General features: G+C 45.4%; 1 protein-coding gene across 1 annotated transcript; it reads left to right on the top strand.

Annotated features, from left to right (window-relative positions):
- Window positions 1-309: 309 nt before the first annotated feature.
- LOC115324203 lies at window positions 310-10925 on the top strand. The gene is made up of 2 exons (XM_029984719.3): window positions 310-526; window positions 8558-10925. The coding sequence occupies exons 1-2, from the start codon at window positions 477-479 to the stop codon at window positions 10854-10856; spliced, it is 2349 nt and encodes a 782-aa protein (XP_029840579.1). The 5' UTR covers window positions 310-476; the 3' UTR covers window positions 10857-10925.

Raw genomic sequence — 10925 nt, 5'->3', positions numbered from 1 at the left:
TTGAAGATTGGTGGAAACGATCTAGGGAAGTGTGTTATGTCACAAAATTGTGGGGTTAGGGCAACCTCGTTGGGTTAGGCGCACGACCTGTGGGGCGGTAGGCGGGTGCACTGGGCTACAAGAAGCGCCTCCACCACACGGATTGTAGCTTTTAAGAAGAAATATCTAGATATATAATTTGGCAAAATTGAGGGGTTTTAACGAGAGACGAAATATAATTGAAAAGCTATACTAAACTAGATGGCGATAGCTACCACCTAATATAAAGGGTACAGTCAATAATCATTTGTCCATCCACCCTCTGGCGCTCTGGTTGCTCTGGTTTCCATGCTTTTTTGCGCGGTGAAGTCAATTGGACGTTGGTGCAGTGGAAATGGGGGCAACCTGCATCGTATTTTGTTAGCTTCACGTGAGGACGTGAGCTTCACAAAGGGACAAAAACACGCGTTTGTCGTTGGGGCTGATGGACATTGACGATGCCTCCACAGCTCAGGAAACGTCCGGCGGTTCCTCCTAAACCCATCATGTAAGTGTCTCCTTTGGGGCTCGATTCTACCGGTTCGTTCTTTGTTTAGCAGGGAATTATATAAGCGAAGGTTCAGGCACTGATGTCTTGCTGTTCGCAAAATGAATAGGCGTGGGTGCCCGGTGCACTAACTCGATCTCTGTAGTCAGAGTGACGTCGCTTTCTCTTTTGAGTACGCCACGTTGTCCGCTGGCGCGGGAATATCGTGGGAATCTGTTGTGTACAGACCTGCCAACCCTACAATGCTAAAAATACTACAGAGTACGCAAAAAAAAAAAAAAAAAATCATTACAATTGTGTGAGGAAATACGTAAACTGATGTAGTCACAAAACTTGGCTACAATGGGATAAAGCTTGGCCAGCTTGGCTTCGTTGCCAACGTCATTGCTCCCGTCAGGCGCGACCGAGAACAGCACGCTCAATAAACTACTAAGATTGCCGATCTCTTTTTCAGCCCTTCCCTTCACTATCGCAGTTGTCTAGGTTCGAGCACAAGCGTAGTTACTAGCTTACTTTTAGCCCGGGAACATTTTTTGAAAGATGTCACCGGCGTGATCAGCCGCCGTGTACGGCACGGGTCCATAAATTGGGTTGTGTGTATGTTTATACAGCCTAGAACTTGGTCTGCCTCAACGGGCGACGAGTCTCCCAGCTGTAGATGAGCAATCTAGCCAGTGCAGTACAATCGCTAGCCTGGGGTCTTTAACGTGCAGCACGCAGTAGTGATACACGACCGCACGCCGGTACGATGCTCATCCAGATCGAAACGGGCAGGGGTGGGGATTGAACCCAGGATGCTGGGTTCTGCAGCGCGAGCTTTCGCTCCGCGTGCTCCAAGAATGACACTTTAGCGAAAAGAGGTCATTTGAGCGAATCAATATTTTAGCGAATACTGCTCATTTCAGCGAATGACATTTTAGCGAACAATGTTTTAGTGAATATGCTTGTTTCGCTTATTTTTTCTTTATCGAAGCCAGAAATACTTGCCTGGCTTCTCTTATTTACCGCGAGGAAAAAGAGCGACACAGAAATGCATTTTGGTTTTAGTTAAAGAACGTAACGATTTATTACGAGCCACCAAGTGTCGAACCCCCAAAATACGCATAACTGAGCGGAAGCTGCACGGCGTCAGATAGCTAGCGGCTGGTCAAAAAGGACACTCACCCGGGTCACCCGCGATCACTACGACATAGGTAGCTTTCGCTGGAAAAATCCTGAAGAGGCGTTACGCGGTATCACCGCTATCGCTGCGATCGTTGTAACTTCGTTCTTCTGTGATCCGAACAGTTCACAGCCAGAATGCAATATCACACATATCACGCAGTACATTTGCCACAGTTAGGAAATCTTATCACCATCAGCGGTATCAAAACGTCCCAAGTCACGGGATATCCTACCAAAACCATGTGCGTGTCGAAGGGAAATAAATCGATTCTAGGTGACAGCTAGCATCTCTTGGTGGGTTATTTTTGCCGCATGACAAACTCCAGCGTTCTACTTTTTAACCATTAGACCAACAGTATTTTAGGCTGACACGGGGCGCAGTTTCTTCAAAAACGCACTCTGATTTCTTTTTTTTAAAAATAAAAGCCTAATTTTCAAAATTATAGCGCGACTTTTCAGACTAATCATGATCTTTTTTATGCAAAAATGGGTAAGTAAACTAACACAGTCTGCATCTCTTTTTACCAGGCGGTAGCTTGCGCCACCTACCCTTAAACTTTTTTGACACTTTTTGTTTGCTACACTAATCTGCTTTCCCCTAAAACCGCTGCAATTATCACAGGGCAGGGGAAATAATCACCAGTTGGTTCAGTTAAGGAGGATAATTATGATTATTTTTGTAGCTACTTTCCTTGAATTGAGGCAACGCGCATCGTGCCAACTGCAAAATATGTTGTCTTCTGCGAATACTTTCTAGCTTGCAAAACTAGCTGACACCAGTGACCAACTAGCAGGGGTTCAGTGGCCGAGTGGGCTAGCGCACACCAGCTCAGAGCACGTGGAGCGAAAGCTAGCTCTGCAGAACCCAGAGATCTTGTGTTCAGTGGCTTACCAACTTGTTTTTGAGTGGGGGGGGGGGGCAAACCAAACCTCCCCCCTCCCCCCGCCAAGGCCGGTGGGCGCCCTTAGTATACTATCCCTTGGGTGCTGCCGGCCAGTGTTTGCCCTGCCCAGTGGCAGCTGTTTCAGGGGGGGGGGCAAAACACATGCCTTGCCCCCCACTCTGAGAACTGGGGGGGGGGGGGGGGGGGGGGCAAGCGCCCCCCTTGCCCCCCCGGTTGGTACGCCCATGCTTGTGTTCCATCCTCACCCCTAGCCCGATTTGATCTAAATGAGCATCCTACTGGCGTGCGGTCGTGTACCACCACTGCGTGGTGCACGTAAAGATCCCAGGCTAACAGTCATACTCACTGGCTAAATTACTCAAGTTGAGGCCTGAGCGAGCTGGTGCGACATACTTCGGGATATAAAAACAGCGCAAAAGGCGAAGGACCAGACAAAGAAGTAACACGGTAGAAGTAACCCGGTCATTTATAGTGGGCAGCAATGTCGCCATGTTCTGGTAGACTAAACTATTGTTGTATAAACAACTAACGACTAATGTGTCTTTTTGTTTGACCAACTAGCCAAAAATTTGCAGAAAGGTACTTCATAAAATAATATGATGAAAATATGAGCTCTCCACGTGCGAGTGTTGGTTTTTCTTGTGAATTTTACATAAACAACTTACCGTAAAATACCAGGCAAAGCGCCCTCTCAAACTTTGGAGATAATTAATCGCAAAAAAATGGGGGATGGGTGCTTGTCCGGTCATCAATTTTACATATATATGTATTGTGCATATTTTCTGAGATCTTACAAATTTCGGTAATGGGTGCTTAATGTGGAATGGGCGGATGCGCGGTATACTACGGTAGATCGATCCAGAAGAAAAACACACGCACAACTTTAAAAAATACAAATTTCACCAAAGACACGACGGCACAGGCTTATTAATAAGCAAAAATCGAGACGCTTTTCTTTTTTCTTCTTTTTTTGGCATGCCATCTACCGCGTAAGCCCAATGGATCAAAAGTATTTGTAAAAAATCGTCAAAATATGTTTGGCGCGCTATGGTGCTGGAATTCGTCATGAAGGCGCTACTAAGTGGCAGACATGTCTTTTGAGAATTGTAAAAGAAATACTTGCCTTCATCAAAAGCTACAAATAAAGACGCTAATTTTTCTATGGGCAGAGAAAGAAAAATAAGCCTTTTTCGTGCTCCTGAAAAAAAAAAAAAAGTTTTTGAGTTTTGGGGGCATTTGAACAAAATATTTGAAAGCAAGGTCAGACGGATTTCCCTCCTGCCGCATCCTTGTTTAGCTCGAACAGCCAAATAGCCAACAAGAAAGGTTTTTTCTCAGAGGGAATAATCAAAGTCAAATTGGACGTTTAGTGTTTATACAGTGTAAGGTTGGTCTGCCAGGATGAGGCGACACTGGTTTACACTGTAGATGAGCAATTTTGCCAGTGCAGTACGACTGCTAACCTGGGGTCTTTAACGTGCATCACGCAGTAGTGATACACGACCGCACGCCGGTACGATGCTCATCCAGATCGAAACGGGCAGGGGTGGGGCTCGAACCCAGGATCCCTGGGTTCTGCAGCGCGAGCTTTCGCTCCACGCGCGGCGAGCTGGGTGTGCGCTTCAGCCCAAGGGAATACCCTTGCTCTTTGTCAATAGGAAGATAAGTGTCTTTATTTATAACTTTTGATTGATGCCAGTGTTTTCTTAAATATTCTAAAAAAAAAAAAAAAAGATGTCACACTTTCTTAAGTGCCTTCAAGCCATTGGACCCACGCGGTATGCGCAATGTACATATGATGTGAATTACAATGTGCGTATATAAAGATGTTCTTAGCGGGACGATTGGCAAGATTCACGATTTAACGATTCACATTAAGTGTTTGACAATAGTACGCCTAGGCGATAAAAATATTATGTGTACATTAACTTTAGAGCGGACGTCTAGCAACGAAAATTTCCTATAATAACCAATATTTCTGATAGCGGCCAATCTGAAGAGGTAAGTGAATTCAGGAATTAATGTAATTTTAACCGCAACAAGTTGGCAGTTCAAAATCAGACACAGTCTGGGAGAACTGTTTCTGCAACGTGAACTTGGACTGCGGTCTTTCATTGCAGTAGTCCTGTATTACACGTGAATGCTGACAAGGGTGCACTGCAAGACACCGTTGTGTATTCGAGGGTGCACATATAAACTTATAAAGAAAATTGTTAATATGTCGCAGAAAACCTTGGGCTTGTTCACTGAAACTTGACATTCAAAGACCCAGTCATGGCTGCTGTGAGTTGATGCATAAGTGGTGATCCTGTGCGCAGCAGGGGAGGGGATCCCCAGCTAGGTTTTTTTTTTCCATATCTGGATCCAGGCATCTTGACCTAAATTTCCCACTTCAGAGGATTCTTTTTTTTTTAATTTCCTTTAAATAGATTGCTTTATTACTCAGTAGAGGAGAACTGGCCACGCGGTACTGGCCACGGGCCTGGCGGTGAGCCTCCTTGTACACACTGCGTTCATCCCTACTGCCATCAGTTCATGATTTCTTCCCTTTGCAAAGCATCAGTATCTGTGGCGGCTAATCAATATCTTTAAGGGTGCTGTTTCACGCATTTGCGTCGAGTGCTACTTTAAAGGTTCAAACATAGTTCGACGCAGCGCGGGCGCTATCACAGTGCAGCAACTGTCACCGAGCCACCCTTCTCATGAGCATAGTTGGCTTTTTACTTTCCCAGTACCCCAAGTAGCGACAACGATGATGGTCCGATTGACAATTCCTCCCTACTCCTGTAGCCTCCGAATGTAACGTTGCACATCCTGATTCGAATTCCCCAATTTTACCTTTCTTTTACTTTGAGTATAAATACATATCTTTCAGTGATGATACCATGCTGTTACTTATGGGCTGCCCCAGGATCTTTCTCATCTCAATTGCAGCTGCTGTGTTGCCTTGCTCTTTGGCAAGGCAGACTATCTTGGCTCGTGTAGTCTTGCTGTGCGACCCATACATTTTCCTTAATTTCCTTGGCATCTTGTTGGAGACATTTCTCAAAAAGGCTGTTGATGGCTGCGCAGGCCTCTTGCAAGGAGTCCTTCACATATGATTGCGGTCCAGGAAGCGAAATTCCCACGGGCAACTTTTGCACAGTAAACTGGTTATGGTCCGAAGGCAGGACTAGCGACAATTTCAAGAGGCGTGACCTGAAAGCTTCCCTCTTCCATTTCATTACCAAGGCAAACAAGAGAACAAACTTTTCAAGAAAAAAGATAGGTCAACCAACCTTTAATACCAGAAATAACAACAAAACAAAAACGTGGCAAGCCAAAAAGACGGAGAACGAAAAACACGAGGTTGCAGGAGAATGAACTTCGTAAAGAGCAAGATACAGAAATTGTGGCTAGGTCATTTGAATTCCCAGTACAGTTTTTGCCCTGCTGTGGTGAACATATGAAGGACTTGTATCTTTCATAAGTGCCCATTCCAAATTGGAAAAGAGGGGGGTTGCCATAACATGTCTTAGGTGGCTCTTGCAAAACTTTGCAAACACCAGATTATTGCAAACACCAGATGACAACCGGTTTCGTACAGCAAGTAAAAAGGATTCAAAACGTAGGGTACTCCCTCTAACCTAAAGGTGCAGCCATGTCAAGATAAAAGATGCATAAGCTAATTCCATACTTGCATAGAGCATCACACAACATTAAAAATGAGTGATGGACCGAATTCGCCAAACTTCAGATTCAGCAAAAATTCGGCAAACGTCTGCGCATTCGCGAGAATGTGACAGGGCCATGGATTGCAGATGGGCGTCGTATGGTCACCATCGTACAGTGAAGTACTACCAGTGGTTACGGCGAGGTGTGGGGTATATGGAAACTGTGTGGTTGTCAGCCTTTGCGAGTGTGGTTCTTCAATATTTTCTGCCTCAAGAACAAAAGATTGAACAGGAATTGATGCAGTCGCAAGTGACAAATGATGCGATACTTTCTGGATAACGTGATTTTTATTTGATCTTTCTAAAGTTGCAACAAAGTAGTTGCAACATTGACTGACACAAACTTTAAAGGGACACTGACAGGGTGTTGATGCTTGCCAAGGTTTTTATTTGTGCATGACACCCTAACTACCCAGAACACAATTTACGGCTCGAAATTCGTTTTCTTTCCACACGAAAACTGCCAATCGAGAACTGGCCGTTTTGAGTCACACTCACTCTCTTTCCCATGGTCACGAGCTATTTTCTGTGGTTTAGCCACAACCACCAAAGATAATCAGAGTCGTGGGCCATCGAAGGCACGCACTCAATACTAAGAAAAGACTGAAAATAAGACGCCCATTTTTTGTGGCTTCTAAAACGTTTAAAGATACGTTGATTGAAAAGAAAAAAAGCTGCACAGCCACGTGACTTCTGGTAACTTTCTCATTCTTTTATGTTTCTTCCTTCCAGTTCGGTTTTGGTTTCGCGCACTGGAGTTTTTTTACTTTTAAGAATATATGTGACGCTGTAGCAAAATATTGATTGGGTAGTCTTCTCATACTGTAATAAATTGCCTGGCAAAAAATAAAAAAAAAATGTTTGGTAGGTGTCAGTGTCCTTTTAAAGCGCTCCTCGCCATTATAGCAATCCTGTTTTCGGCTCACAAGTAGTTTGTGCCAAAACCTAATAATATTGCTTTTAATTAACACTATTTCACATTTTTTTATTTATCCGCATAAGATTAAACACAAAAATATCATGCTTGACGTTGCACATTCAATATTCCTAACTCTTCCCATCTTCCTAAATGTCTGCGTGTGTCCTAACATCAGGCACCAGCCTTTCTAAACGTTAAAAATGAGACATTGCAAATATGGGGCGCACACTGTAATGGAAAGCTGAAGGGACGCAAATCGAAAAAACATGTTTTTTTACAATAATATTGTTACCCCTTCTGGTGGAGGCTCAGCAGCAGTTTCATTCATTTTCACGCACAAAACGGTGACTCGCAGAGAAAGTAAGAAAACAGTGTTGCCGCCTGTATTTCAACAATGTACACTTTTGCAGGCTTGAGCTTGAACTTGTTTATTTCAGCACTTTTGTGCTGAGGGAACAAGACAAAAAGCTTCCACGAGGTAGCTTGACTAGGTCTGGTGTACTTGAACTTACAGGGCATGTTAATAGAAACACTATACAATGTAATTTGTCTAAACAAAACACACACATCTTTTTTTTTTTTTTTTTTAACACTGAATATCAATGCAGTCTGTGATGAACTTGTAAAGTAATCTACGCTTGCACTTATGAGGACTAAAAACTGACTCGTATTGTGACTGCATCTGCTACTACCCAACCTCGTTGCCACACCAGTTCTGCAAAAAGTCACTGTAAAATTGCCAGTAATCACATAAAAATGACACCGATACAATTACCATGTTGAATATCACCTTATTTAGTAATAACTGTCAATATTAATTAAAACAAAAACCTAAAAATATTTTCACCCTAAAAAATGAAATATTAACTTTTAGTTTTGGCAACAATGTATCTTTGCCGAATCTTTAGAAAAGTTTGTTGAAAATTCGTCACTGCTGAATCCCAAGATTCAGCGCCAAATATTGGATTCGGCAAAAGTTTGGCCCATCACTATTAAATATATAGCCGGTAAATACAACGTTAACACTGCTTTCTCGGCCTCTTGTAAACTGTCCCAAATCTGTCCGATGCTGACAAGGCAGAAAAAAACACTGGGTCCCAAAGGGCACGCAGTGCAGTACTGAATGTGCCACCAATGTATACAAGATACACTGCTAAGTTGGAGCCACCGAGCCACTGCTTTAAGATAGAGCTTGAGAACAGAATCTCATAATTTGGTAACAGCCTTCATATTTTAGTTTAAAGTCATGGTTAATACCACCCTTGAATCTGAAGGGTGATGATGTTCATATGTCACTCATCAGAGCGTATATTGCTTCTTCTCTCTTCAGGACGGCCGCCCTGGAACTCCGCCGATATGCTTCATCCCTCCAACGGGGATGTCGGGGTGTATCAACGTTGAAGGACATCACTTCCCTCCTCAGCAGCATCAGTGGCTATGCAAGGTTAAGCCAGTTCTTTGCACCGTGCACCAAGAGTGACAGCCAGCCATGCCACCTCCTGGACCAGTTCAGTGTCTGGAGCCGGTTCCTGTTGGCAAGCGACATGGAACTGCTGGAAACAGCACCCGAAACACTCAGCCTGCTCTGCCTGCCTTATCGCCACAGCAGCGGGAGACCGGAAAACTATGGTCCCGTTGAATGTATATTGCTTCACTGGCTTCTCAAGGAGCACTGCTGCATCACTCACGTGAAGCTTCCTCGCATAGCTATGTATCCCCGGTTCCCATGGAATGTCTGCTTCGACGCTCTCTGCCTCAACTCCGGGCTACAAGAGCTGACAATTGATTGTGTGATCAGTAGAGAACAGTGGCCAATGGTCATACTGGCCCTCAATAGTCTGACAGATCTTCAGAAGCTCTACTTGGAACCGTTAACTTTGTCGGTGAATGTCGCAGTATCGCTGGCAACTGCCATTATGAGGATGCCATTTTTGAGGTCCCTTTCGTTTGTTCGCTTGTTGATAAACCCTGGTGGCAGTGCGGAACACTTGGCAACTGCTTTCAAGGGGACGTCAGTCTTGACGTCACTTAAGCTTAATTGCTCAAGCGTTGATCCTTCAGATGCAAAACATCTGCTGCAGAGCCTGGGCTCAAGTATTGCCGAACTTTGTGTATCGGGCCATTTTCTTCAGCCAGGGGGAGGTGTAGTCTTTGCGAACTACGTCGCCCAGAACGTCACATTGAAGAAGCTGCGCGTTGAAGGCTGTGTCAGTTCAGAGACAACCGACCTTGACAACTTTTTCAAGGGACTGCAGTCGAATAATAGCCTTGAGGAACTGTGCTTGAACGGCTTCAGTTTGGCAAAGCCTGAAATGGAATCACTTGCAGAAAGTGTAGCAATGCTCAGATCCCTAAAGCTTCTAGAGGTTTGGGATAAGGGTGACGTGGGCGGGGCTCCCCTTGCCGAACTTGTGGGTCGGAACACGGGCCTTCGCGAACTGAGATTTTCGGCCGGTTTAGTGAGGTCTTATGATGCGTTTGCCGATGCAGTTCGTAAGAGTACCACACTGGAAAAGCTTTCACTGAATCTGGTTCAGCACAAAAATGTGGATGTCCGTGTCTACCAAAGGTTCTTGGAAGCCCTGTCTTGTAACAAATCGCTTCAGCGAGTCACGTTACGAAACATCTGCAACTGCCTAGAAACTGCCTTCTGCCACATTCTGCACGAGACGGGGACTGAGGCAAGGGTTGAGTTTGATACTGACAAGTATGAAGCTCCTGACCTTGCAGGAGTGCTGAGTTACCCAGAGCCTTTCAACTTGCGGTATTTATGCATATGGAGCGAGGTCCCCACGCCTTCTGCATTGCAGCAGCTGGTTAATTTCCATCAGCTTAGGGAGCTCTCCATGTACCTGGGAGACGACCTGGTCGAGGGAGATGCTGCAACTTGTATAGCACTCTTCTTGGCATCCACCAAGACCCTGAGAGAAGCGACGCTTGAGTTTAAGACCACAAAGGAGTCGACCCACACCCTTTTAAAGGGAATCTCCTACAACAGAAGCATCTCGGAGTTGAGCATGGATCGGTGGTCTTTCGGGCCAGCTGAAATGGACCTTGTCCATCAGATCATAAAAGCCAACACTGTCCTCAGGTCACTGAACATATGCCCCAGGAACTGCAAGAAAAGCCCACTACTGGAACTGCTGCCCAAATACCTGCTTGACAACGACCACTTGCTTCGGGTTCACATGGGTCCGGTGCTAGCCAACTATCCCGTCACCCAGCAGCTCCAGGAGGTGACGCGTCGGAACTTGTCAATGCTGTACCGTGCGGTGCTTTTCGTTACGGGCTCCCGTGGCAGACGTTACGCCGGCGCTTTCGATCGGGTCTGTGCGAGTCCCACCCTGATCAAGGAGGTGATGAAGTATGCCTCGGAGTCTGAAGAGGCGGCTACACAGAGGGTGAGAAGCCACAAGACCTACCTCGACCAACACTTCTGGGTGGAAGTTGGTGTTGTCAGGGGTGCTGTGGTGTGCGAGAACAGCGATGGGGGGGTCCAGCTCGACCAGATCGGTCTTGACAACTGGCTGTGCATCCGCCAGTTTCTTAAGGTGGCCGACATCAGGGAGCCACCGGCCCAAGCTGCCGCAACATACCGTCCTCGGAAGAGGCGCTACCATAGCCGGTAAATGCCCGAGTGCTGCTGCAAAACTTGTTTTGGCTGTTCATGTGATTAAATTGATTTTTATCCTTTCTAA

The sequence above is a fragment of the Ixodes scapularis genome, unplaced genomic scaffold (assembly GCF_016920785.2).
Source record: "Ixodes scapularis isolate PalLabHiFi unplaced genomic scaffold, ASM1692078v2 PGA_scaffold5__190_contigs__length_132052651, whole genome shotgun sequence".
In the NCBI taxonomy this organism is placed as follows: Eukaryota; Metazoa; Arthropoda; class Arachnida; order Ixodida; family Ixodidae; genus Ixodes; species Ixodes scapularis.
The sequence above is the reverse complement of the archived record's forward strand: the minus strand, read 5'-3'. Positions and strand labels throughout refer to the sequence as shown.